Raw genomic sequence first — 23726 nt, forward strand, 5'->3', positions numbered from 1 at the left:
GAATTTTAATGATTTTTTATTTCATTTATTTTTCATTAGAAAAATCATATTTCACAATTATTTTTCTGCTCTGGGCATTTAAAACATATGAGATAATTCTTACTTATGGTCTTTGGATAGCAATTACTGTAATTATACTTTCTCTGCATTCAAATGACAATGTTTCACTCTTATCACAGGTTTTTGATATCATTCAATTGACTTGGTTTTATCACCGCAAAAATTCAATTGGTTTCGTACCAAATGTGAGAATGTGGAGGTCAGACGTTTATTAAACAACAACACTTTATTAAATCGTGGAAAATTTCACTTGTTTTACAGGTGAAATGTTAGCTTAGCAATCAAGACACTCAACTACAGTGGCCAAAAAAAAAAAAAAACATATAGAAAGCGCTTTGTTACAGGCTGTTGTGAAATGCGCTCTTTAAATTAAGTTGTATTGAATTGTACTTTTGCAAATGAGATGCGCAACTACAGTGTCCTTCAAGGGAAAAAGGGAGTTGGCCATCATGGCATACAAATTACAAAATGAACTCAGCACATCTACTTGTCATAATAGTGTCAGTTTAGTTCGCTAGGTTAGTTAGTGAGCTATTAGCTCAGCAACAGAGTCAAACTTGTAATGCGTGAGTAGCCCCCTTCAAAGTTGTCATTGAAGATGGTTTTGCCTTGTTCGCTGTCTAATGACAAAGGAACCAATGTGATACTGAAGCCATTAGCTTAGCAACCGAGACACCCAACTACGGTGGCCTGAAAGAGACAAAATACATTTAGTGAAGCCTTCTACAATTTCAATGTATTTAAATGTAATCCTTTTTCCGTCAGGAGTAAGTCAGGTTAGCTGACCTCAGCTATTTGCTGAGCTGAATACCTCAGACAAGTTTGACTTGTGCAAGGACAAAAGGCACAAGTCAAACTTGTCTGAGTTATTGATAAATGAGTTAGCCATGGGAATCTTTGAGTCAAGAAGTAGCCTTCAAGGTTTGGTATTGGAGTTCTACGCCCCATTAAGTCCACCTTCTGGGTCCTAGTTTCTGGAGGTGTGTGTGGGCAACCAAGTGAAGTTGCAGCGTCCTTGGGGGTCCCTTCTAACAAAAGCCTGCCCCTGGGGGTAGCTGAGGGTCTTTACGTTACTGGCAGGGCTCAGAGACATTGCGAAGGCCAAGTCTGGATGTTCACCTTCAGACCGTCTAACTTGTGACGGACTCTGTGGGGTCCAAGACCAGTTCAGGACCGGGCTGCTGATAGGAGTCTGGCTTAATTGAGTCTCCTCGGAGAACTGACATGCTGGTGGTGGACCGCTATGGTTTGGAGTGGACACCATGAGGGCAGGATGAATTTGCAAACCTTCAGGACTCCCGTGGCTGCAGTCTGACTGGTCGCTCTCGATTTGTTGGGCGACCGGTGAGACTTCTAAGTTTTGCTGGTATGCAGAAGGCAAGGATGTGTCAATGGTCTCCGGGTCCTTCAAACCAAGTGTCCTCAGAACCCAAAGGTCCAGCGTGGGCTCAGAAGAGGTTGAACTGGATTCACCAGAACTGGACTCAGCGATACTGAACTCAGTGTTGAGGTTCCGACAAATGCGCTTGCTGATCTGAAGGTGGCGCCGACTAGAGTTTTGGAAAGAGTCAACGTGGTGCGGCCGCCTCCTGTTCAGATTGCTGGTCCTGTTGGCTCTCAACTTCTGCACAACAACATTTATTTGGTTTCTGAGTACTTCAGTTCCTCACAGTGTCAAAAAAGTATATTGAAAAAAATCATGTGTAGCATTTTTCTTTAATTCGACTAATAGGCAACCAGCCCAGGGTGTATCCCATATTTACTAAAAGTCTGCTTAGCGTCAATGAAGACCCAGATTCAAAAATAGCAAAACTACTCGCATTCTGTACTTGTGTAATACTTCTACTCTGGTTGAAGTAGAAGTATGGATTCAACTGTTTTACCTAAAACTAGAAAACTACAGACTACAACCATTTGCTGTCATCTCAAAATCACACACAAAAAAAAATCAAACCACTGGCAACAAATGTGACTGCACCTCGATATGAAAATGTTCAAAATGGGCCCATATAGCTCATTTCTCTCCCCAGTGCCATGTGACTCGTTAGCATTTTCAGGTCTCAGGTGTGAATGGGGAGCAGGTGTGTTAAATTTGGTGTTCTTGTTTCCAGTCAGGGGTCAAATGATTTTTGTGAGATACTGAGGGAGTGAATGCTTTGTTGTTCACGTGTGGCCTGAAATTGGCCAGTTTATTGTCTATTTGCCCTAAAATTGATACATGACCAGTTTATTGATTATCTGTGTCATGACATTGACTGGCGACCAGTCTGTTCTTTGTCTACATCATCAAAACAGCGCAAAGTTGTCAAAGTTAGTCTCACTTTAGTTTTGTCTTCCAAATTATTGATGAAAAACGAGTTGAGAAATTGTCGCAGTGCGTCGTTCTCCTCCTGGAGGTGATTTAGTTCCTCCTCCCGCTGCAGCAGCATGTCCTCAAGCTGACACCGATCATTGCATACACACACACACACACACACCCGCACACACAATTAGCATTTTTGCATTCAAACAAGCACATTTCAATTTGATTTATCAAAGAAGACATGTTGCAGGATTTAGCACACTACCTGTTTGTTCCTCTGAAGGTGAGGAGAGAGCTGCTCTGACCACAGCCCACCAGCAGGGAGAGACCTGCAAAACACACACGCGTCTGACACACCCATGCACATTAACTTTTATTATTGATTATTATTGATAATTATCATTTAAAAAAATACACCTTTAATTTTCGACTGAGGCCACGCACACGAGGAATTACGACGCTTCGCTCCCACATCGGTGACGTCACATTGATCGACCGGGGACCACGTGGAGGTAAGGGTTTCCATGGAAACGGAAACAGACTCGGAGCCAACGATCCCTCTGAAAGGGAAATCAAAAATATTATGCAGAAATTATTAAAAACTGAAATACATGCTAGAAAAACAATAATATAAAACTTTATTGTTGTATTTAATAGGAATGAAATACAAAATTATTAAGATACAATTTACACATCTTAAATTTTAGAACAAACCATCACATGGAACACACACAATACCAACATAATAATACATTTTTACCTATTTTACTTTCAAATGTTCAAATATTTACAATTAAATTTTACGCAACTGTATTCTTCAAATATACTACTCGGATTACTTTTTTGTTGCCTCAATAAATACACATATATTGTGCTACCCAAATATTGTAATAAAACATGTATTAACGACTCGTGTTTGAATATAGCCACTCGTGTATTGGTAATATGATATCACATGTTGAAGCAATTTAAAAAATAAATGGATGATTAAAACTCACTTAACGCACAGATCCAAAGTAAAATAACAAATTCGAGAAAATGATTCATCATTAATTTAGTATTGAGTGTTGAAAGTAAATTCTCCAAATTTTAAAAGAAACAATAAAATCTTTCATCATATCCCGCCACAGCCTGGCGAATGACAGGCACCGACATGCACGTGAACTCACCGTAGACACACGCACTCGAGAACGTCGGTCTCGTGCACACGCGCCGCCAATCGTCCAAAGTCACAGCAAGTTAAAAAAAATAAAATGAAATTGGGAAATATTAGCAGAGGAAAATATGAAGAGAACCCATGCTGCTGCCACTTAATATCCTCTCCTCGCAATAAAAGTCACGCACAGATACACGCGCCCTACTTAAAACACACGCGCACGCACACACAGCACAACTAATCACAGCTCGCCCAATCACATTCTCACATTCATGGACTGCTGTGACGTCACTCCCCCCAGGCAGGTATGAAACCACCTGAGCTGCAGAAAAAAAAACCTGAGCAGCAGATGATCTGATGTCAATAAATTTACTGTCTGAAATCATTTTAAGACAATTAGATGCACACATATGACTGACACACACACACGCGCGCACGCGCATGTGCAAAGTCATTAGAAGCAAATTAAACATAACAAACTAACCTCATTAGTAATTCACTGACACCACATGAAGCCAAAGAACAACACGAGGTGGGAAATTTAGAACACATGTGACAAAGGAAAGAAACAAGGAGAAAAGGAGGCATTTTTACGACACAAGGAAATCAGATGAGGACAACAATGCAGGGTCAAAGAGTCCTCAGAATTGATGGATGAATGAATGCCATTACTCAACACACCGTGTAGTAAACGTGACTTTTCCCATCATGCTTTGCTGTTGTTGCGTTAATCTTTGTCATGTGGAGATCAGGTGTTTCATACATATTATGATAGGATAGCACAATAACCTCGTGTTGACCATATGGGCCAATCAAATTCAACGGTCATTGTGGGTGGGTGTAGATGTGTCTCAGTAGGCCGTTACTCAGCAGGTGAGCCACATTGATGGCCGACTTGTTGCCTCGGCGACACGCCGGGCCACTCGTTTTCCAATTAGCCCCCGGGTTGCCATAGTCGGACAAATGCTAGCGGCCAGCAGCGGGATGCAGGATTACCCAGTGGATAGGTCGGTGACCAGCTGCTAGCCTTCAGCGGACCCAGAACGAGGCAGTCGGACAGGCCCTCATCCACTCATTGACAGACATCAAGTTCAACCTGGATTTCATTTTGACAATTACACATTTTCCAACATTAATTTAAGAGATTTCAAATGTTTTTTGTAAAATGTAGTAATCCAGATTGAATTTTTTGGGTATAATTTCAAAACGCAGGTTTGGCGCTAACACAACACTCTCATCAAAAGGACACTATACCGAAAGTGAAGCAAACGCTATTAAAACATCACCTTGGGTTAATCAGAGGCAATTTAAGTGCTACCAGGTGTGTGTTGACTCCCATTAACATGAGATAAAATGTGATTGGTTAACTCTGAACGCAGTCACAATCCCACAGTGAGGGTGTGTACACTTGTGCAATCACATTACCTTAGTTATTTCCCCTCTTTAAAAGTTTTAATTTTTCCACCCAATCGAGTTCGACAGCTGGAGTCTGATGAGAGAGTTGAGTCGGACAGTCAATTCGATGACTTTTCCCCCCCCGAGTTGAATAAATTGGCTCTTTTTGAGAATTTTCGAGTACCGTGATTTCATCTGCTCCAGACTAAAACACGAGTATCCCAAATATCCAATAAATGACTTGTTGGTCTTCAGGCGGTCTAATCGTACTTGTGAGCGCAGATGCTAAATCCCGCCCGACCGACCTCCCGTTTTGTGTCCCCGCTGGGAACCTGTGGAAATCGATTTAGGACAACAAGCTGGAGCATTTGACTTCTGCACAGGTGGTCGCTGCCGAAATACAGACGTGCACGCATGCACACATTCAATCATCCTAAAAACGTGCTAAAAATATCATAATCCTGCACAAAGGCACCAACTTTGTTTTATGTGTGTATGCGCTTCTATAAGAAAGTAGTAATTAGCCGTGAGCTTGTTGCCTCTAATCTCAGCCAAGATAAGACCCCTTTTCCAACCCCAATAATGGTAACCTGCAGAGAGTTGCAGGCTAATTAAAAGCACCATGAGAAAAAGCGAGCGAGACATCCCCTACACAACTCCAACCTCGCTCGCCCCAGCACAGAATGAGTAGGCTGGGGGGGTCCAAGCAGCTGCTTTCGAGAGGAAAAAATCACTTCTGGTGTGTTGTATACAAATAAGTTTGTGTCTGGAGTGATAGCCCACCTATTGAGTGTCAAATTAAACCACCAAGCCAAACATATGCTCCATCTTGAGACCTACGCTCGCAATCTGCTGGTCTTTCACCGCAGCTGTACTTACGCTTTGGCTTTGACAGAGTGTTTTGGGCAAAGTGGTTATTTTGCACGTGAAACTTGTGGAGCAGCAAAGTCATAGGCTGAGACACTCGTTCGATCGTTCTCTGAATACTGTGTTCTGCACCAATATGAATACCAAACCTACAAAAAGAAAGAATAGAATGTCTTCTTTCATCAGAAAATACATTTGCTTCAAGTTTAATCTGCTCTTTACTAATCAGAAGGAGAACAAGGTGTGGTTTCACCAAAAACACCAGATTACAGAGTCCTTATTCTTCAATAAAATGCACAAATATCAGTCATTCTACTCAGAGGATAAATAATATATGCCCCTTTTAATTTTGCTTCAGCTTCGCCACAAATAAACTCGACTAAATGCTGACTCCATGAGTCCCTATGAATGCAACCCACTTCAAATCAGAGTTTCGACGTTCTTTTCTCGTGCCTCCACCTTCATTCCTGCAAAGAATTGTGGTCTTGTTACATTCACCCACAAACATTATATCATGAGGATTACTTCCATCGTGAGCGGCGCCGTAATGACACGTTACGAACACCCCCCAAAAGCCGAGAAGGCTCGGATGTCGCCTGGCGGCATGCCTACCTGCGAGCTGGGTGACATCACCAGTCTGTGGGTCTTCTGATTGGCTGTTTGGTAGAGGTCCCAGCCGGCGCGTGCCAGACGTGAGCATTGTGGACGTCTTTTTGTTGATAGAACAAGAAGTTTCGCGGCTGGAAAGGCTTGAGGTAAGAGATTGGTAATTCCAGCCTGCAAACGTGTGTGTATTGTATTACAATTAAGTCCGCAATGAATGAAACGTAACGAACACGAGGTCCTGTGATTTAAGTTAATATCCCCAAAGTCCAGTCGATAAGCAAAGCATTTTATGTGTGACTGACTCACATTACCCGTATCACATTTTGAATGTGTGTTTGTGTATGTGTGTTAAAGCTGGTTAATTAATCAGGTCCAATGATAAATACCGAGTAACTGTAAAGATTTCTTACCTATTTATTTTAGGCTTTTTAAATTCAAAGAGTTGAAGTGCACAGCTTTAACTAACATGGCTTTGACAGAGGAGAGCTAGTGAATTCAGTTTTGACAACGCTTTTTTTCAACCACCTGACGGTAATTTTAATTCACCAAAAGAAACAAAGGGAGTGGAATAATTTTCCCTTTTTTTCTTTTGCTTGAAATCCGAAATCGCAGGTATCTCCTTGTTTCAGTGCTGCCACCTGCTGGAAAGGACGTGCATCTCTTGTGTTGAATGCGCACACCGCAGTCCATATGGTGAGTTCCTATGCAAATTCATGGCTCAGACAGCAGACTACGCTGTCGTTTTTATGTGTGGGTTTGGTTTTGCGTTAGAAGTCAAGAAAACATCGTCTTCTGTTATCTGGATTATTTCAGGTTTTGACATCCTTGGACAGTTCTGGGCCAAACCATGTGGGCAACTAATGGTAGGGACAGAAGACAACGCTTTTCTGAGTTACCAAGGTCTTACTCATGTTCTGGGACATGAAACCAGAAAACATGAGGACCTTCCTCAAAATCAGTTAGAAATAATGTAACGTGACTTTGAGTTTCATCATCATCATGCTGGGACACTTCATTTTATGTCGTAAGAGCAAGAAGTGCACGCTGAAAGGGGATTTGTCCTGTTCTCTGCTGCCCTGTAGTGGCCATAGGTTGAACAACTGAGGATCAACCTTAACTGTGGCCTTGCTGCTTGTATCTTGAAGCTCAGATGCTAGCTGGTTGTACTGTAAACTTATCTCTATGTTAGGAGGAAAACATTACAATTATAACGAAACCTCAGGAGCAGACGAAAGAGTTTGGAGAAGTCAGATGAGAAGTAAAATGAATGGAATAGAACCAGAAAAAATGAGCTTCTATGGGGAGCTAGTTCAGAATCACTCAATCAGACATTCGAGGTTTTAGGCGATATACATCAGAATGAAAGAAACTTGAAATTTTAAGTGATTTACGTCAGAAGCACAGCTAGTTTCAAACTCCGGTCCCGGAGGGCCACTTACCTGCAAGTTTTTCCATCTCTCCTGGCTGCAACACACCTGATTCAAATGAACAGGATACTTATCGGCTTGCTGATGAGCTGATCATTTGAAAGGAAAGTACTAAGTTCCTTAAATGTGTTTGTTAGTTTTACGTGTGTGCATATGTGAGCAAGAATGTGTGCTCCTCAATTGTGTGAATGGTTCTTTAGTGTGCGTGCGTGTGTGTGTGAGAGTGTAGGCACCTTCCCAACCAAGTGATTTTTCATATACGTGACCATAAATGTCCACACATGAAAAACGGCGCTTGATATGAGTGTGTTCAGGAATGCAGCACGGGGGAAAAGTGGGGTGTGGCGGGTGGGAGCAGCATGGAAAGACATCAGAGCGATCCGAGAAGGACGTCGCCAATTAGTGGTCCGGCTATTTCCGTCATTATTAGCGCCTTATAGTTGCTATTAATAGCGCACGTGTGTTTTCTCAATGAGGGTGAGCGAGATGGAGGTCGCCAGGCCCCTCGGGGGGCGAACGGCTGACATGAGGAGGGAGCTGTTGCCGGTGGCGACGGAAACACAAACCAAAATCATGTCCACTGTTAAAACTGAAAAATATTTCAATTCAACTTTTACAATAACCTTTGGGCAGTATAATTCAGATATACAGAGACATGGAGTTGGTCAAAACTCGCCGCAGTAATATTAGTAGACATTCTTTGCAGAGGATAAAGAAAACAAGCTTGTGAATAATGTTTTATCTGTTTAAATGTGTTGCTCAACTGCTAATGTTCCTTAAAGAGTTATAACACTGCAATACAATACAACTCTATTCACATAGCAAATTTCGCAACACACTGATGCTATTTGATTTGAGTAAGCCCAGGCTGTAGAGCGCAGTTCCAGGCGTGGCTCAACATGTGGTGGACCAAAACGGTTGACTCCACCCACATGGATTAGTGCCTTTTTTTCTTTTTTAAACAATTTCCTTGGCAGCTTTAATGACGCTCTGTCTTATGACGTCATGGTTATTTTTTAACACTTAAATTAAAAAAAATATTTAGGTCTTATGCACAAAATTCAAGTCATTGAAGGTTTTGGTCTTAAAATATACAACATGGCTCCTCCTAAAAAAAACATCACAACTGCTTCAGCTCAAATCTGTTAATGCTAGAGTGCACCAATATGATGTTTTTGAGCTGTGAGAGCCATTCAGGCCCACATTTTATTTTTTTATTTTTAAGGAAACTTGGAATTGTTGAGGAGACAAGTACACGAGGGAAAGAGAAGGAGGAAAGATGAAGTTCTATCGAGAGCTAATTCATCAGATGATGCCATCGCGCACACATTTACATATTCCACAGTGGAAAAGGGTTACAGGAAGTGATGTCACATGAGAGGCTGCACATTGGAAAGATAGACAGACAGCTGCTATAAAACCTGACATCAAGTCTGCACACGGCAACAGACAAGAGGACACGTTGAAGGTAATGCGTGTGTGTACGCAGGTGTATGCATGTTGTTCCACTCTAAAAATGTTCTTTATTTTGTCTTTTCAATTTAATTCGCTCACATGTTGCTGCAAGAATTGCTATATTACTGTTTAGCAATAATTTAAAATGTTTAATAAATGCTTGCTGCGTATTTCTTGCTGATATTTTGTAATCTGAGATTCAACACTTATTTATATATGAAAAGAATTTGAGCTTTTTGGCATGAGTTCATGTTTGCATACGGGTGTAACTTTAATAAGAATATTTTTGAATATAATATGAATTATGAACAGTATTTCATATACACGGTAACACAATGTGCATCAGAGAATTACAAAACAACAAAGGGCAAAATAAGGAAGAAAGTGTTTCAATCAACATGTTTAAGTGTCATCAAATCATCAATTTACTCCACCAAAAAATTTTTGAATACAAGAAATAATTTATTCAACAATTTATGTCTGTTTTTTAATATAATTTAAATAAAATTAACAGCATAGAAAATACTTAAATACATTTAACAATGTTTGTTTGTGTTACAGAAGTGTCTTATAAATATGATGGATTATTATTATTATTATTATTATTATAAGATGAAGGTCAGGGAAGTCCAGGGTATTTTTGTGAATGGAAGAATTTCCTGTGTGTGCGTGTGTGTCATGAATGGGACATGCATCAGCAGACGGCTTGTGTGTGAGTGTGCACGTGAACCTACATTGTGCATCATCAAGAATGTGTTTGACGTCGGCGGCCTGTGTGTGTGCGCACACTAGCGTATTCAAGCATGTCTCGGGGGAGCTCGTTTTTGGACGGTCAAAAGGCGTTTATTTGCAGGGATGGAAAATGCTAAAATTAGCCTGATGTTGCTGGACAATACGCATCCCCGTCAGCAGAGCTAAAAGTGGCCTGCGTGAGTGCGTGTGTGGATTCCACTCCAGGTGTTAGCGCGCAGTACAAATGTGTTTGTAGGCTAATATGCTAACGCCCTAGTTGTAGGTGTCAAGAGTGATGCGTTTCGGGTGCTGTGTGTTGCAGATGCACTTGTGCGGCTCTTTGCTCTTCATCTGTCTGCTGTCCATCAACGTGCCTGAATACAATTCCCGTGAGCTGACAGAACGACAACAGGTCAGAACATCTACGCGCACTATAAAGAGGATTAAAAGTGAACCACCGTGCCAGAGGAAGAACAACCTACCATAGACAGAATATGGGACTGAAGAGCTGTCAATCATTTGCTGCGCATTCACGAGTACACTGATAGACAATCAACAAATGTTTATTTTCTATTTAAGATAAAAAAAAATAATTAAGCAAAAATGTAAAAAAAAAAAAATTAAAATAAATTAAATAACCATGGCCATATTTTTCTATGATGAAAAGTGATATGCTCTAATCTTTTAAGAAAAAGCTGAATTTTCGGAGTGAAACAGTTGCAATCGTGTGAGAATAAAGTTGCATTTATTTTGGGGAATAGGTGTATTATTATGAGAGTAAAAATGTGTTTTTTACAAATACAAATGAAATATTTATTTCATATCTAATTAAAATAGTGATTTTGTGTATAATTTGAAAATGTCAACACTTCAGATTTCCAGAAATAAAGTGTTGCATATTTAATTCTTTCCAATCTTTCTGTCTTCTTCGAAAATTATTGTTAGAAATAAAACATAAATAAAAAAACGATCAGCTTTTTAGATAGATGCATATCATTGATAATATTAAAAATTAAAGGCAATTTTAGCAAATTTGTTATCATTATTATTTCCGTGGTGAAGAGAAGGGCATAAGGGAAGAAGCAACTCTTGGTGTCCCAATACCTTTGTCCATGTGGTGAACCCCGAACGAGCCTGAACTCACCCACCTGTGCTGACGGTTCCAGAACATAGACAGCGACGCTTCAACGAGGTCCGGGCCAGCTGCATTAGCCCACCCGAGCGGGACCAAAACGCTCCGGCCAGATCACCGAGCCGAGCTGGAGAATGACGTCATGGAGCCCAAGAGGAAGACGAGTTTCCCTGGGAACGCATCGCTGCTGGATCGGCTGTCCATCGCTGCCATCAACGCCAAACATGCGGCAAATAGGCAGAGGTTAGAAAACTGGAGGGGGAGGGGTCTCATTAGGATATTTTCATTAGCAATAAAAAAAGTTGTATTTTTCAAAAGAGAAAAAGTAATGTTTCAAGAGTAACAAATATTTGTATTTTGAGAAAAAGTAGTAATCATCTGATAATACCTTGAGTTTTCCTAGTTATAATTTGACTTTATTCTGACAATTTTTTAATTAGAAAAGCATTTATACTTGCAAGATTATGACTTTAATCTTACTAGGTATTTTTTCCATGCAGAGGCTCTAATACTTCTTGGGATGTGTTACTCCTGTACTGTGTAAAAAAGAAACTGAGTATAAAAAGATGTTGTGTAGTACCTGAAGTGTAGTTGTCATTTGTGTGGCTATCAGAGTGATTGAGTTGCCACGGCGACGCCTCAGCCTTCCTCCCATGGACAGGATTGGGATGGGACGCCTGCCAAATAGAAGAGGCTAAGCGACCCCACATCTGGACAGTTAAGGTACTGCATGTCACTGTCACACCATCCTTTCACAATTGTTACTAAGTATGCTCCGCCCCTTTTCACAGGTTACAGCCAATCAGCAGCTACAATGCTCACCACCCGTCAATCCATGCACCTGGAAGGCAAGCAGTAACGCAACTTTTTTTTATATACTTAAAATACAAAAAAAACACTTAATACAAATACTATACAAAAAAAGTTTTGAAATGAGTCGAAATTTGTTCATGCTCCTCAAAACGCCCCCTTTTCTTGTGATGAAAAATACTAATGTATTGTATAAGAACATTAAAGAATGTAAAGAAAAACTGTTTTTGTTCTGTGTAATTACTGTAGGTACTGCAGTATGTGTGGCTTAAATAGGCGTGGCCTAGTGAATGACATCAGGAGGAGGAAATGTGGAAGTGAGCAGAGGTACATAGATTATGCTGTTAGGACGCTGCACACTGCTTCTTTGCTGATCATGTTGAGGATGCACGGCATAAAAGCACTAGTCGGGATATTTACAGTGACTGACATGCACGTTTATTTTAACGAGGATTGGATCCACTTTTTCGACTGTAGGCGACGTAACTAAAACGTGCCATTTTACTCTTTGGAACTCAACAGCTCCAGGCTACGTGTACACCACTCAATGGAGCGTTCCAATGCGGCCACACAATTCGAGCAATATGACCTTGCTTGCCTCCCTGCTGTGACATAAACGCTGACACTGGAAAAAATAAAAAGCCAAGCTCCAAAAGGGGGCGTGCCAATTAAAAAAAAAAAACTAAATCTCTAAATTCTTTTAGGAGCATTTTAGTTCTGGTGTCATTTTTACATGCAAACTTATTTTATAAGTGCCAATGTTGAAGTCAATGAAGCGTACCTTTAATACATCCCCTGAAATCGTTCAGATGTGATATTTTAATTGTTTTTTTTATTACCCAGCCATCTAAACACGAATGGAAATAAACATTCAAAATGTGGCGATATATTACACGAGTTTACGCCATGTCTATCTTAAGGTTTCCGAATATTTTGTTTTGCAGCTAGCAAGTTGTAGCGGTATTAAATCAGACCCCAATATAGACACCGTTGTGGAATCTCCATGTTGGCGGTCCATACTTCGTGCCCTGCGTTCTATTTTGTAACCACTTAGAACATTGGTTCCCGTGCCGAGTTACCTTGGTTCTTCTGATATATAGCACTTGTCGGTAGTGGGGAATGATTATGAAGGAATCAAACAGCAGAATCGTCGTCGTTTGTTTCACCAGCTAGCGCCGCGCTTCTTCCCGCCGTAACGGCAAAGCGCAGCATTGTGATGACGTCACATCGGGATCTCCATTTCTTTTTCCATGTAATGTTCAGTGAAAAATAAAATACTAATTTTATTTTATGGGTCCTTCATATTGTATCTGTTCAGCACCGTTTTTTAGTTGTTTATAATTCAACACACTCTGCGACCCTTGTGAGGACAAGCGGAACAGATAATGGATGGATGGATAAATCCACACAAACAATATGGAATTTCTAGTATCACGCAGGTTTGTCCAGCGCGCGTCTCCGTTAACAAGCTGTTAACCTTCAGTCTCCACACAAACACATCATATTATAATGAAAATTGTCTTTTGAGTATGAGTGAGGACAAGAGGCCAGTTTTTATTTATTTAGAAAATGATCCTGGACCCACAACAGAACAGTGCACATAAAGGCTCTACAAACTGACCCTGGACAAGCGGGACATCATAATTACTTGAGGATGCCTGATTGGGGCAGCAGCCTCCAAAATGTGACATCACTGGTAACTTCCCATTTGATTTATGCCATGACCTAGTGACCATTATTTGACACTTTCATCCGTTAGAATAGAGGACATATTTTAACTTAGGAGGGAAACAACAGACTGTGTGACCGAGCGGATGGTCCTAATGGATGGGGATTAAAAATGGCGAAAGAGTAACAACACTCTTTTGTGTAGAGATGAAACAAATGTTTAACAAATAATAATAACAAAGTGAGGGAAGTAAAGAAAAGAAAATAATTCCTATGGAGTTTAAAATCAGAGTGGCATGCGATTTCCCTCCACACTGATTTTAACGGCGTGTCCCGTCTTGGTGAGGCGGCGGATGTCTGCGAAGCGACGCATCTGCTTGTCCACCCGGGACATCCCCTTTTTCATAGGCCCCTGGGGAGAAATCAGGGATGTTATCTCATTTATGGCCAATTCATTATACAGTTTGCAAATTTCCAACGAAGTGCAAAGATTTTATCTGCGAAAGGTTACAAAACACGGTCACTCACTCTGCTGGACTCCATCTCGACGTTCCATTTGGGTCGGACGACATAGTCTTTGTTGGAGGGCATCGGTACTCGAGCCCGAGCGCAAAAGCCCGGGTCGCCTGGTCGTAGCGCTCTGTGGACATGGGCACAAACACACATTAAAACATTTTCAAAGAATGAATCATCTCAATGTCTTATTTGTCAATGCTTTTTGTCTTCTCATCTGAAGGAGGCAACTACTAAAGTAACTGAACATTATCAGTGCAATTCAAATAATACTTGTAGAAAGCCGTTACCATGACAACTGAATCATCAAGACACATTACTAGGGGAATTAATATTTGTTTGGGGATGCTTTAGTTAATTCACAAGCGAACTATAGGATCACAGTTGTAACTGGGGTCCAACCGATATGGATTTATTTAGACTGATGCCGAGTCAGATATTTGACAAAATAAAATTCTGATCACCAATTAATTTAATAAATATATACCGGTAATGAATAAAATAACTTAAACGTAATTAGGCCCTGACCAAAATTGATTTGTTCAGGATGATGCATATTCGGATAGTTAAATAAAAACAAATTGCCTGCCCATTTTTTTTCTCCCCAATCAGGTTTTTGAGATACTTTAATTTTTTTTGTTTTTCTGATTCACCAATAAAAACTTGCACAACACTATTATTTTAATTTAGAGGGTTTTTTTTCCCCCACAAATAAATCCACCTGTTACTTAACTTAACCCTTAATTCAGAAATATTGCATTACATATTAGTTATTATATAATTATAATGAAAACCTGACATGCTAAACAAAAAATGAGGGCAGATACACAGTCAGTGCACACGAGGTTGTTACCACAGCACCAGATCACACTGAAACAAGACGTCTTACTTACTTCTCTTCTCCCGTCAGCTGTTTTTCCAGGTCTCGACGGGGAGTCTGTCCGCCAGAACTGCGGGGACAATGAAGAAAGACAACGCGGTCAGGGTGGATGTAGACACGATCGGAACTGCTTAGACAAACTCTCATGCGGTTATTTGCCACTGCACGTCAGCTGGTGTGACATCACACGCAAAGATAAAAGAAACTTTCAGGAACCACCACCGATGCTAAAATCGTCAAGGCTGTGCTCAAGTGTTTGGACTATAAATGACATTTACACTATAACTATAGCTCGTCTTATGGACGCATGGTGAAGTTTCAGTTTTAATTGACTTAAAAAGCATTTCGTTTTTATTTTATTCTGCCAGCGGAAATGTTTTTTCAGTTTTGTTTTTATTTATTTACTTCGACAGACACGCATGTTGCAGAACAAGCGACAAAACACGCAAGTCGTAACAGCTACCAAAGAGTTAGTACTCGGCTACCTCTGATCTAACACCTCAAAACTCATCCAATTTGGACTTCAACCAAAATCTTCCATGTCTCTCTATTTGGGGACCGTAAATTGGCAAGTAGCCACACCCTGAGCTCCAAATAAGAATAAGAACAAGCAAGTCCCCTGAGTGGGTCACATGTTCTTCACATGTAACATGCGAGATGATGGCGATGAGAGAACCTGCTAGGTGGAGAGAAGACATCCGGTTCCTGCGCCCTCTCCACCTCCTGAGGGTGACTGAGGAGGAGGAAGAAGAGGAAGAATAGGAAAAGGGGAAAGGAGATGGATAGAGCAAAGAAGAGAGGACAGCAGGCAATGGAAAGTAGGGCTGGGCCAATTATCCAGTTGATGGATTAATTCATGTTCATTTGTGAGAACATTTTTGTTTTAAAGCAATTTCCTTACAGCACCATTTCAATGTGCACTGCTTACACTAACAATGAGACTGCAAATAAAGAAGATGCTTCACAAAAGCCCAAATCGGTGTCATCAACTTTGCCGAATGCAATATTTAGCTTGTTTTCAAATTCCTTTACTGACTTTTTTTTCTTCTTCTTAAAGTAGAGATTTTAAGTCAGTAATGAGCAGAACCATTTTCACCTTGGATTGCATCAAGACCTCTAATCTCGTTGCACACTTGAGTACAATGACAATAAAGGGATTTCTGATTCTGATTCTGAAGACAAGAAAGGAGCCCTGGTCACGGAATCAGTGGCGCTAAACGTTACCAAAGACATGATGCCCATTTATATGCTGCAAATGCAATATCCTGGGGGTGGGGGGGCATATGCTTTTTCTTTTAGTGGTTTTTAAATTTGATGTTTGTGCAAGAAAAAAAAATCTGACGTTATATTCTAATGCCCAGCCCTACTGAAGTGTTGAACGTGATGAGGATGATGATGATGATGTGACGACTCTAGCAAGTCAGCGTAATTCAGGTGAAAGAAGGAACATTAAGGTAGGAAGTGCTGCCGAGAAACAGGAAGTAATCACTGTGGCTACCTGAGTCGTCTGCGCTGAGGCATCTGCTGGTCCAGGTCACGCTGCTGCCGCTCCTCTCGCGTCATTCCTTTGTAATTGGACGTCAAGCCAAAGATGGGCCGCGACCACTCATCTGTAACGCAACAACAGGAAGTGAGGTTGGAGAAGATGAAGAACAAAGAAGAAGCCGGCTGTGTGATGAGGAGCGCTTACTAATAAGCTTGAGGGCCAGGTCTTTGTTGGATCTCGACTCTTTGGGGTGCTTGTACAGGAACATGACGGCGCGACCAATCCCGCTGTGCTTCAGCGTCTCCTGACTGACGCTAGGCAGCTGGAGGCAAATGCATCAGGAGAAAAACTGTTGGGATTGCAAGGTAACGAGCTCCCACTGCAGGTCTTAATTGTCAGATTTAATGTTTGTACTCACTTCCTGCAGGACCCTGAGCAGCTCCTCTCGAATCCGGAGTGCTGGCAGCGACTTGTCAGGCAGCGGGCTGATCCACTCTTTGATTGCCGACATGACGCCGCTCTCGATGAACGTCTCCTTCAGGTCCTGCCTGAGCAAGCACACAACAGAAAACTGAATCGAAGCAACTTGCCTGTTCTTGGTTGTTGAATTTGTTTTGTATTTTTTCTTGTTTGCCGAAGACATTCAGAAATTACTTTGGCGAATACAATACGACACCATTTGTGTTCTCAGGCCAATGCACGAAAAGCATAACTAACTTTTTTTTTAACCTGGGCATTGTGGTGCAAAGAAACTATGTTGAAGTGAGTTGAGGAGTTTGAGTTGGAGAAAATGGTGCTTTGCCGCCATCATGAAGCATATATTGTTATATATAGTCTATCAATTCACTGAAATTTCATAAATAAATATATATATATGTACTTTTTTAGGTGCATGACCACTTGAGGCAGCAACGTGAGCTTCTTCAGTGCTGGTTTCTTGGCACTGTTCAATGTTCTGTCTTCCTAAAACAAGAAGAACAAAACAAACTTGGGACTAAGTAAGCGAAAGATGCTTAGAGTTGTTTTTGTCCGAGTTTACCAGTCAGACCTCGGCGGCTTCGTTCATCTTGATGATCATGGCGCTGACCACGTCGTCGGCGTCGCTGATAAACGTTCCGCCGTCTCGGTGGCGCCGCCGCTTGCCACTCATGGCCTTCTTGCGAGCCAGCATGATGTCAAAGTCGGACATGAAGCTGGTACTGATTACACACATAGTAAAAGTTGAAAGTTAACAACAGCATTTCTCTTTGGCTTACAGTGAAGCACAGTTTCCACTGACTACTTAATGGCCAAATACAGAAAAATGGAAGGAAGGAGGGGGGCCTCACTTCACCTTGTGTTTATAAATCATGTTAATCTTTCAATATGGTGCAAATTTACTAAGCAATAGGGCTGCCACAAACGATTACCAACAGCAGTCACGATTAGTCGACTAATCGGATTATATGTAAATTGCGGCACATTGCACCAGCAAGATGATGTTGACAAATGATGGTGCAGATTCAATTGAAGGCCTTAAAAATTTAGTCGTATTTGTTTATTGCATTTTAAAATGGAACCATAACAATACATTATGCAGAGTTGGACTAATACGATGAAAGTATTGATAAATACAAAAATAATTACTTGTTAAAAAAATGTCACGCTTCTTGGGCACCAAGCCTTTTTCTTTTTATTATTCTTATAAATGTAAAAGGTAGTGAAATCAGAGGAGTAAATTAGGAAAATGCTCTGTGCTTAAAAAAAAAAAAAATCTAAAACACTTGCATTGGCTTTTAAGTTTGTTTTCATTCAACCTTTATCAAACGTTTTGTTTTTGTTTTCACTGGGATGTAGTTGTCAACAATTTTGATCATCAATTACTCTTGGCAGCCCTACTAAGATGTGAAACATAATTGAAGAACAGAAACCATGAGAGTGTGAGTGTGCACGCAGTACACCTACTCTTGGCCTCCGCGGCGGACACCCTCGTCAGAGTCAGAGTCCTCCATCTGCTGCTGCTTCTCCTTGGCCTCCTTCTTGTCCTCCAGGTCCTCCTGGTTGAAGCCCTGTGCACACAAACACAGATGGAGCATTAGCATTAGCTCTCTACAGGCCACATGCACATATAAATAAGACAGATACCTGTGAAGTAGTAAAAGTAGAAATAAATTTAATCTTATGATAGACTCAAAATACAATTTTGTATCTGTACCTTAATTAAGATACACATCAAAATTTAACTACTAAACAACTAACTAAACAATAAATTACAGTGTTTACAATAAAACATAGTTTCTTGGAATGTCAGGTGTCGATGAGGCACTCTTATGTGTTGCACATGAACAGTTGTACTCACCGTAAACTCTTCCTCTTCCTCATCGCCAGACTCTCCAAAGATGTCTGCGATCATTTTCCTTAAAAACAAGGGACAGATCACAGATATAAAAAACAAACAAACACTTGAGTCCACTCTGGTCTATAAAAAAATGTGAAAATGCCTTGACCAAACAAAAATCCTGTCTGCTGGGTTGAATATTGTCCACTTTTTTATTGTGCAAGTATTAATTTGAAAAATAAATGTCATGAAAAACTAGGAATAAATGTCTTGAAAACATCTGTAGTGCTCACTCACACAGATTTAGAGAAACTGTTTGTTGCACAACACTTTCAGCAGACTTTTACTGTTGAATGGGGATTTTGTGGGGGTTTTTTTCTTTAAGAAACAATCACAACTTAGTGATGTGAGCGATTTGTATAATGTACGGCACTCACTCTTCCTGGTTGTCGTCATCATCGCTGTCGCTCCCAAACAGCGCCTTCTCGTCCTTGTTCTCAGCAGCGCCCTTGGCACGGTCATCGTCGTCGCTGCCGCTGTCGGATCCCAGCTCCCGGAGCTTAGCTGCCATGCTCTTATCGATTCCACCCGAGTCAGCGTCGCTGTCGGAATCGTCGTCATCGGAAACCGCACGACTCCTCTTAATAGCTGAGCATACAAGGAGACCAGATTGGAAAACTTTGGTCACCAAGGGCCACATTTTATTTTAAAAACAACAGCTGGGCCAGGTCATTTGTAGATATAGTCATTTATAATAAATAAATTAATCACTTACGATGTGGATGAAAACTATTTAAAAATGTTTCTTCTAATAATAAAATATTAGTTAAAAATGTAAATACTATTATTGAAGATAAATTTAATTCCAATAACTGATAATAATAATTTATTAAATTTCCCACGTCGACTGCAGGCATGCTCGTGGCTGAAAAGGCCGATGAGAGAAAAGCAACTTTTTTCTAAAAGTGCTTACAACAAGCAAAAAAAAAAAATACAACACACAACCATATCGGGCATCCTTGTCTCACCTGGTTTTTCTACCTCTTCATCTTCCTCACTGTCTGAGAGAATAGCCTTCTTCCTTTTCACTGTAACATAATAAAATTCATTATTGATTCACTGATTAATTACAGGCACGTATCAAAACCTCGATTGACAATGCAATGTTTGCATCAGTACAACTTCCTCCTCAATGTCAGCGCATAAAAAGACAACATTTCCCCTTCATCTTTTACGCATAATAAAATCACATGTTTTTTTTATATTGGAGGGCCAGAGCCCAGATTTAAGCCAGGGACCTCCAGCCGATGTGTTTACCATAAATTCACTGTGCGGCCACCTCCCTCAAATGCCTACAACTGTTAATTTGATGTTTCTACAGATAACACATTAAAGCCTTGAGGGAGGTCGTCAGTGTATTGAGATTATTACCACCTGGCTGTTCATCGTCATCGCTGTTGTCTGAGGTTTTCTGCGCAGCTTGGGCTTCTCTGTCACTTCCCACGACGTTGGTGGTATTCTTCCTCCCCTCACCGCCGTCGTCCTCCTCATCTTCACTGTCCGACCGCATGACAGCCTTCCACTTGCCTCGCCCCCTTTTCTCAGAGTCCCCCTGTCGCGTATCTGACTCATCGTCAGAGTCCTGCGCCGCCACCGGCGACGCCTTGTGTCTGGCCGGCGTCTCTGTGTCAGAGTCACTGTCGGCAGGGGATTTTGCTTTGGTGTCCTCATGGTCAGAGTCACTCTCCATAGCCGCTGCTTTGCCTCTGTCCTCCTCCATGTCCGAGCTGCTCCCCCTGCGTTTTGCGGGGGACGACGCCTTTTTTTCCTCGTTGTCTGACCCACCGTTTTTGATTGGCGCCTCATCCTCTGACATGCTCATCCTGCGTTTCCCCACAGAGTCATCATCATCATCGTCGCTGTTGGCGGGCCTTGGAGGTTCCGCCTCTGAATCGCTCCCCCGGCTATTGCGACGAACGGGAGCATCCGGCTCCGAGTCGCTGCCCTGGACATTGCGGCGAACGGGAGCCTCCGCTTCTGAGTCGCTCCCCTCGACATTGCGGCGAACGGGACCATCAGCCTCAGAATCGCTCCCCTGATCATTACGGGGAACGGGAGCTTCCGCCTCAGAGTCGCTCCCCTCGACATTGCGGCTAACGGGAGCATCCGCCTCAGAATCGCTCCCCTGATCATTGTGGGGCACGGGAGCATCCGCCTCAGAATCGCTTCCCTGATCATTCTCGCCATGGCGGCCGGAGGTTTCCATCTCTGAGTCGCTGTCGCCACCTCGCCGGACATCGTTGTCGGAGTCGCTGTCATACCGCCGTTTGTTGTAGGACGCCCGCTCATCGTTGCTGCCCTCGTCCTGATGTTGCAAATGATGAAATCAAGTCACATCTTCATAGACCACATAAACATTAACAATTCAAATACAATGTCGGATTATAAACAACTCATTTTAAAAACTTTCCAAGTTAGTAAATCACTATCAATATACATTGCGATTGAATGAATGCCAACAACATTGCACATTGGATAACATGACAATGATGGATGGGCCGATTACCGGTTAGACGATTTACGGTTGTTTTAAAAAGTCAAGATTTCAATAATTGCTAATACTGGCCGTCACCGGTAATGAGCGCTTCTTTTCCTTTTTGAGGGGGGACGGCACTTCTAAACAAGGCACGATATGACGGATTATTTGCAAAGTTCAGTAAACAGTTGCCAACTTTTTTCTCCACTCTAAGCAGAGGGGAGGGGTGACAGTAATGTGCGGAGGAGCGAGAGATCAAAACGAAAGAGGCTTTGTGCAAACTCAGTTGTCTGTTTGCTCAGATTAATCAGCATTGTCAAAAAAAAAAATGAAATAGCATTTTTTAAAAATGCCTAAAGTGCCTGCGGGTACTAGCCTATGGGTCTGTTAAAAAAATAGTGTGACTAATAAAGAAGAATTAAAACAGAAGATTTTTTTTTAATTATTTAAAGGTAACATGCTGCATATTTTTTTTTCTGTAGCAAATATTCTAGATTATGTTAAAAAATTTAAAAAAGCTGCAGTGATATCTTACAACAACAAGCAACTCAATGAATAAGTCTGACCTCAGAGTGATGTTTGTTGCTGCTCATGTTCTCACCATCCGATGCCTGATGTTCATCCTGAACTGGAGTTCCACCTCCGTCGTCTGTGGAATAAAACAAAACAAAACAAAACGCAACACTTAAATCTCATCACAAATCAAGTGACACGTTGGTTGGATGTAGACTATTATGTTAACAGACACACTTGATAAGCTACTTAACAAAATTCATTATCCATATTGATCATCATGTTACAAGAGTTTTCCCATATTGAGCAAAGTCTGTCCTCTGTACCAATCACACTGACCCAAGCAATTTTTCTTTCTTCATCTTCCTTCGTTCTCTTTCTTCGCACAACAATAACTGCAGCAACAGAGGCATTGCAGAGGCACGTTGGGCCACTTCCTGGCAGTAATTAATTTAGATATTCGCAAAATCCATCTTCAACGGTGGACAAGAGAAAAATTAATGCTGGAAAAGGTATGCGCACCATGGGCTGGTTCCATATATTCGCTGCAACACCAGGAGTTTGCAAAGGGTCCCAAAGGTTCGGAAACAGTGGCAAACAAGTGGCAAATAGCTGCTTGTAACGGCAATACTGTCCCAAATAGTCGCCACCTGTCGCTAACGCAACATTGGCGCGAAAGCTGCTAATGGTCTCTAAACAAAAGTAAAAGTCGCTGCCAACAGAGGCGGACCCCCGATTTTCGTTAACAATCGTTAGAAATGTTGCCGAGTTCAATATTGGCTTCTTTCGTTTCCCGGTAGATGTAGCTCTGTTTCCTGGTAGATGACCAAAAAGCGTTACCGAGACATTTCTCTTTCTATATGTTCAGTAAACGTTTTTATTTAAGGAGCTCACTGCTGATAAATAAAATAACACCGTGTGTATAAAAGTCTAAATGAGATTTTGTATAAAGAAAGAACTGCGTAAGCTTGTTATGTGGCAAAGACAAAAGTGTTTACCAGAGTGGCTCCCAGACATGAATTCGTCCTCTTCTCCGTCCATTTCCAGACGAAGACGGCTTCAAGTTTAGACGAAAGAAAGCACGACAATTCCTTCCTTATCCACACTTTTTTGTATCGAGACGGTCAATAAAATGAAAACAAAAAGACGGTACAATACCAATTCGTTGCCTGCTTGAAGTAGGAAGACGAACCAAAATGGAGCAGCCTGGTCATATACGCATGCGCAAAGGTCACCGGCGCCTTGTAGTGACGCAATAAACAGCAATTTTTTAACTTTATTGAACATAAAACATTACACGCACACACGCTCACAGAGTATACTACAGTAAACTTGAATAGATATATTAAATAAATAAAAAAGGGATTCTTGAATTAAAAAATTGGCATTTAAAGTCAAACACAAAGGAGCATTAATAAGGATGAAAAATCAAAACAATTGTCCGTACATATTTTCCTTGCATCATTGATTGTTTCTATTTTTTAGGCATATTATAAACATTTTAAAGTAAGTCATAAAATAGGAGAGCTTACAAGTTCTACATTTGGCACAATGTACATTGGTATATTCGCATCAACAAAATAATGTTAATCAAATCCAAAACAGCAGCACAACTGGTTAGCACGATGGCCTCACGGTTCAGAGGTGCCGTGTTCGATTCAGGCTACGGCCTTCCTGTGTGGAGTTTGTATTTTCTCCCCGTACCTGGGTGGGTTTCCTGCGGGTACTCCGGTGTCCTCCCACATTCCAAAAACATACATGGTAGGTTGGTCGAATGCTCTTAATTGTCCCTTGTTGCGTTTGTGAGCGCGGATGGTGGCTTGTCTTTGTGTGCCCTGCGATTGGCTGGCAACCAGTCCAGGGTGTACCCT

At 41.3% G+C, this 23726-nt stretch overlaps 3 protein-coding genes across 8 annotated transcripts; 1 reads left to right on the plus strand and 2 right to left on the minus strand.

The window, feature by feature from the left end:
• Window positions 1-510: 510 nt before the first annotated feature.
• gmnc (geminin coiled-coil domain containing) lies at window positions 511-13132 on the minus strand. 4 transcript variants are annotated; one of them, XM_088300758.1, is made up of 10 exons: window positions 13022-13132; window positions 11713-11809; window positions 11149-11338; window positions 6393-6557; window positions 6200-6247; window positions 3532-5929; window positions 2780-2922; window positions 2628-2710; window positions 2382-2498; window positions 511-1684 (listed from the first exon to the last, which is right to left on the minus strand). In XM_088300758.1, the coding sequence occupies exons 7-10, from the start codon at window positions 2886-2888 to the stop codon at window positions 1028-1030; spliced, it is 966 nt and encodes a 321-aa protein (XP_088156884.1). In that variant the 5' UTR covers window positions 2889-2922; window positions 3532-5929; window positions 6200-6247; window positions 6393-6557; window positions 11149-11338; window positions 11713-11809; window positions 13022-13132; the 3' UTR covers window positions 511-1027. The 4 variants fall into 4 exon arrangements, with proteins under 4 accessions (XP_088156884.1, XP_088156886.1, XP_088156887.1 ...); XM_088300760.1 differs by lacking the exons at window positions 3532-5929; window positions 6200-6247; window positions 6393-6557; ... (1 more) ...; window positions 11713-11809; window positions 13022-13132 and having other exon boundaries at window positions 2628-2732; window positions 2807-2903; XM_088300761.1 differs by lacking the exons at window positions 3532-5929; window positions 6200-6247; window positions 6393-6557; ... (1 more) ...; window positions 11713-11809; window positions 13022-13132 and having other exon boundaries at window positions 2628-2691; window positions 2780-2898.
• On the plus strand, window positions 9177-12094 carry ostn (osteocrin). 3 transcript variants are annotated; one of them, XM_088300763.1, is made up of 5 exons: window positions 9177-9281; window positions 10323-10412; window positions 11167-11375; window positions 11746-11855; window positions 11924-12094. In XM_088300763.1, the coding sequence occupies exons 2-4, from the start codon at window positions 10323-10325 to the stop codon at window positions 11828-11830; spliced, it is 384 nt and encodes a 127-aa protein (XP_088156889.1). In that variant the 5' UTR covers window positions 9177-9281; the 3' UTR covers window positions 11831-11855; window positions 11924-12094. The 3 variants fall into 3 exon arrangements, with proteins under 3 accessions (XP_088156889.1, XP_088156890.1, XP_088156888.1); XM_088300764.1 differs by lacking the exon at window positions 9177-9281 and adding an exon at window positions 10139-10197; XM_088300762.1 differs by lacking the exon at window positions 9177-9281 and having other exon boundaries at window positions 10283-10412.
• Window positions 13133-13470: 338 nt separating the features above from the next.
• Window positions 13471-23107, minus strand: iws1 (interacts with SUPT6H, CTD assembly factor 1). Its single transcript, XM_088300100.1, has 16 exons — window positions 23014-23107; window positions 22854-22912; window positions 21909-21991; window positions 20241-21171; window positions 19835-19894; window positions 19244-19454; window positions 18828-18885; window positions 18434-18537; window positions 17538-17688; window positions 17370-17452; window positions 16908-17037; window positions 16694-16811; window positions 16502-16613; window positions 15017-15073; window positions 14139-14250; window positions 13471-14022 (listed from the first exon to the last, which is right to left on the minus strand). The coding sequence occupies exons 1-16, from the start codon at window positions 23067-23069 to the stop codon at window positions 13897-13899; spliced, it is 2451 nt and encodes an 816-aa protein (XP_088156226.1). The 5' UTR covers window positions 23070-23107; the 3' UTR covers window positions 13471-13896.
• Window positions 23108-23726: the final 619 nt, after the last annotated feature.

This window comes from Idiotropiscis lumnitzeri, chromosome 7 (assembly GCF_059441095.1).
Source record: "Idiotropiscis lumnitzeri isolate Australia: NSW breed Sydney's pygmy pipehorse chromosome 7, RoL_Ilum_1.0, whole genome shotgun sequence".
Lineage (NCBI taxonomy): Eukaryota > Metazoa > Chordata > Actinopteri > Syngnathiformes > Syngnathidae > Idiotropiscis > Idiotropiscis lumnitzeri.